Source organism: Vicia villosa, linkage group LG6 (assembly GCF_029867415.1).
Source record: "Vicia villosa cultivar HV-30 ecotype Madison, WI linkage group LG6, Vvil1.0, whole genome shotgun sequence".
Classification (NCBI taxonomy): Eukaryota; Viridiplantae; Streptophyta; class Magnoliopsida; order Fabales; family Fabaceae; genus Vicia; species Vicia villosa.
In genome coordinates this window covers 93,830,530-93,833,244 of record NC_081185.1, presented here as the reverse complement: position 1 = coordinate 93,833,244, position 2,715 = coordinate 93,830,530, and the positions used below count along the sequence as shown (strand labels likewise).

General features: G+C 32.9%; 1 protein-coding gene across 1 annotated transcript; it reads left to right on the top strand.

Moving 5' to 3' along the window:
- Window positions 1–369: 369 nt before the first annotated feature.
- On the top strand, window positions 370–1,629 carry LOC131614154 (F-box/kelch-repeat protein At3g23880-like). Its single transcript, XM_058885781.1, has one exon. It carries the CDS (start codon window positions 370–372, stop codon window positions 1,627–1,629), a length of 1,260 nt encoding a protein of 419 aa, XP_058741764.1.
- Window positions 1,630–2,715: the final 1,086 nt, after the last annotated feature.

Here is a 2,715-nt window from a genome sequence, read left to right as displayed (position 1 = left end):
TTTATATAAAAAATACTCACTGCATATCCTCCGTATACATAATGTGACATCAACTCAACTGTTATTCTATTGGTCTATTAAATTAACTTTTTTAAAGCAATCAATTTTGTTACTCCAACGTGTAAAGTCCCCATAATTAAATGAGGTGTGCTACTCTTACACCTTTTTCATACACCTATACTATTACACCGTATGAAACAACAAGGAAAATTTGTTTTTGCACATAAACCAAAAAATTTAAATTATTAAAAAAATAGAATTGGTAGGTATTGTGTACAATTATACGGTGTAGTGTTAAAATTTGGTGTAAGAATATCTTTTCCCTAATTAAATAAGAGAAAATAGGGTTTACAGTAGCCGCATGTTACCATGAATATGGATTCTCTTCCGATAAATAAACGATTTCATTGCAATGCACCACTGCCGCCACCATTCATTCCCAACGAAATTGTTGCTGAAATTTTGTGTTTGCTTCCTGTGCAAACGATCCTGCAACTGAGATGTGTAAGCAAGGCATGGAAAACTCTCATATCCGGTCCAACTTTTGTCCAAAAACACTTCAAGAAATCATCAGAAAACCCACACCTCCTCTTCATATCCGATCCTTTCCCTATGAGAATAGACAAATCTGTCCGCTTGATTAGTTTATTCGAGACGGATCCGTGGATCATTGTTTCTAACGACAATTTCCTTGAATGGTTGGACTTGGACAATTGTCAGGTCGTTGGTTCTTGCAAGGGCCTGCTTTGCTTGTTTTTTCATCATCGCTATCAGAATTACTGGTTTTGGTTATGGAACCCTGCCACAAGAACTCTATCAGAAAAACTAGGGACTTTTCAAGAATATGTCTATGACACCATATATCAAACTTGCAAGTTCACTTTTGGTTGTGATATTTCATCTGGAAATTACAAGGTCGTGGCCTTAAGTAGGGTTGAGGTTCGGGAAGAGAACACACTTTCGGTGAGAAGTCAATTCAGAGTTATGAGTTTGGGTGATAATAGATGGAGAACTTTTCAATATTGCGCTTCCATTCCTGTTTGCTTGATATATCCTCAAATTAATAATGGTCTGCATCTGAATGGTACTGTTAACTGGTTAGCTCTTCCCAAATACATTAAACCGTCTTCTAAATATGATTGGAAGTCTATTGATAATGCTCAACAGTTTGTTATTGTTTCGCTTGATCTTTCATCCGAGACATGCACGCAGTTTCTGCTGCCTCCGGGATTTGAAGAGGTGCCATGCTTTCAGCCAGCTCTTAATGTTCTAATGGACTGCCTTTGCTTTTCGCATGATTTTAAGGGAATCCAATTTGTTATATGGCAGATGAAGGAGTTTGGAGTTCAAGAGTCTTGGACTATGTTATTTAAAATTAATTACTTTGATATTCAAATGCTCTATCCCAATATTGATAATATTTCAGATACTACTACTAAATGTGGAACTCTTTTATTGCCTTTGTACCTTTCTAAGAATGGAGATACATTGATATTGGCAAATTATGCAGAAGACCTAGCCATGATTTATAATCAGAGAGAAAAGACAGTAAAGAGAATTAGAATTGCAAACAAACTGTGTCTTTTTTCTACCATGGACTACGTAGAAAGTTTGGTTTCAGCTTGTTAGAAGTAAGTTTTCTTCTACTGTGTACAATTGTTTGTATCTATGGTAATTCATCTTTGTTGTTTTAAAATCTTGTGTTATAAATGTATAATAGCATGTGTGAATATTTGTTTGAGTTACTTCTAGTCTAATGCATACTTTTTGAATGACAGGACGTCTGTAACTCTGAATCCAAGCACATCATGTGTATGTGGAAAGTATGGTAGGAATATCTATCTATCTTAACTTTGGACGATAGTGAAATTAGAAGAACAGACGGAGATAGGGAGTAAGAGGAAGAGCCTTTTCTATAGGAGGATAGGACGATTTGTTTGATTTATATAGAAATATCAAAACAAAGGAAGTAGGACATAGTAATATTCATTTTGCCATCTTCTTGATTTAATTTATTTAAGAGATTGAACTTTGTACAACCAGCCACAATTTTACCCATTTTGATTTTTGACTTGGATGTTTGGTTATGTTAAAGGTCATATATGATATTATCAACTTATAAGTTATATATCATATTTACATTTGTTTTCAATTAGTGTTTTAAAAGCCGGACCCAACAATCGGTTGAACCGGAAAGAGGAAGGGTTATCGGTTTGGTTTAAATTCATTAGAAATTGCCATTATTTTGTTATTAAGTTGCAATTACATTTTGCTCAAAATTTATTTGAATTTATATTTTGTTCTATTTTGTTTTATGTGATAATTATGTTTAGAATTTTAATTTAAAGTATGAAATCATGATATTTTGAAATTTTAAATTTTTTTTAAGTGTCGTAATTTTTTATAGAGACTAAGTTATGAAGTTCGATCGATTTAATAACTACTATATAGTTTTGTTATAGATATCGATTTATTTAACTGAGTTATCTAATTTAATCTGATTTGTCATGTAGTTCGATCACTGATCTAGTGGTTTGACCAATGAACTAGTAACCCAATACTATCATCAGTTTGAACAACGGTTTGATTTTTAATACATTGATTTTTATTAAAAAAACCATCCTCTTTATATAAATTAGTGGGATATCCAAGCATTTGCACGGGTATTTGTGTGGTATGTACTCTTTTGTTTTCAAAATGTAAATAAGAAAACCT

Bases quoted from the DNA above. Each gene is read 5' to 3' on its own strand.
- LOC131614154 (XM_058885781.1), top strand. From the start codon at position 370: ATGAATATGGATTCTCTTCCGATAAATAAACGATTTCATTGCAATGCA.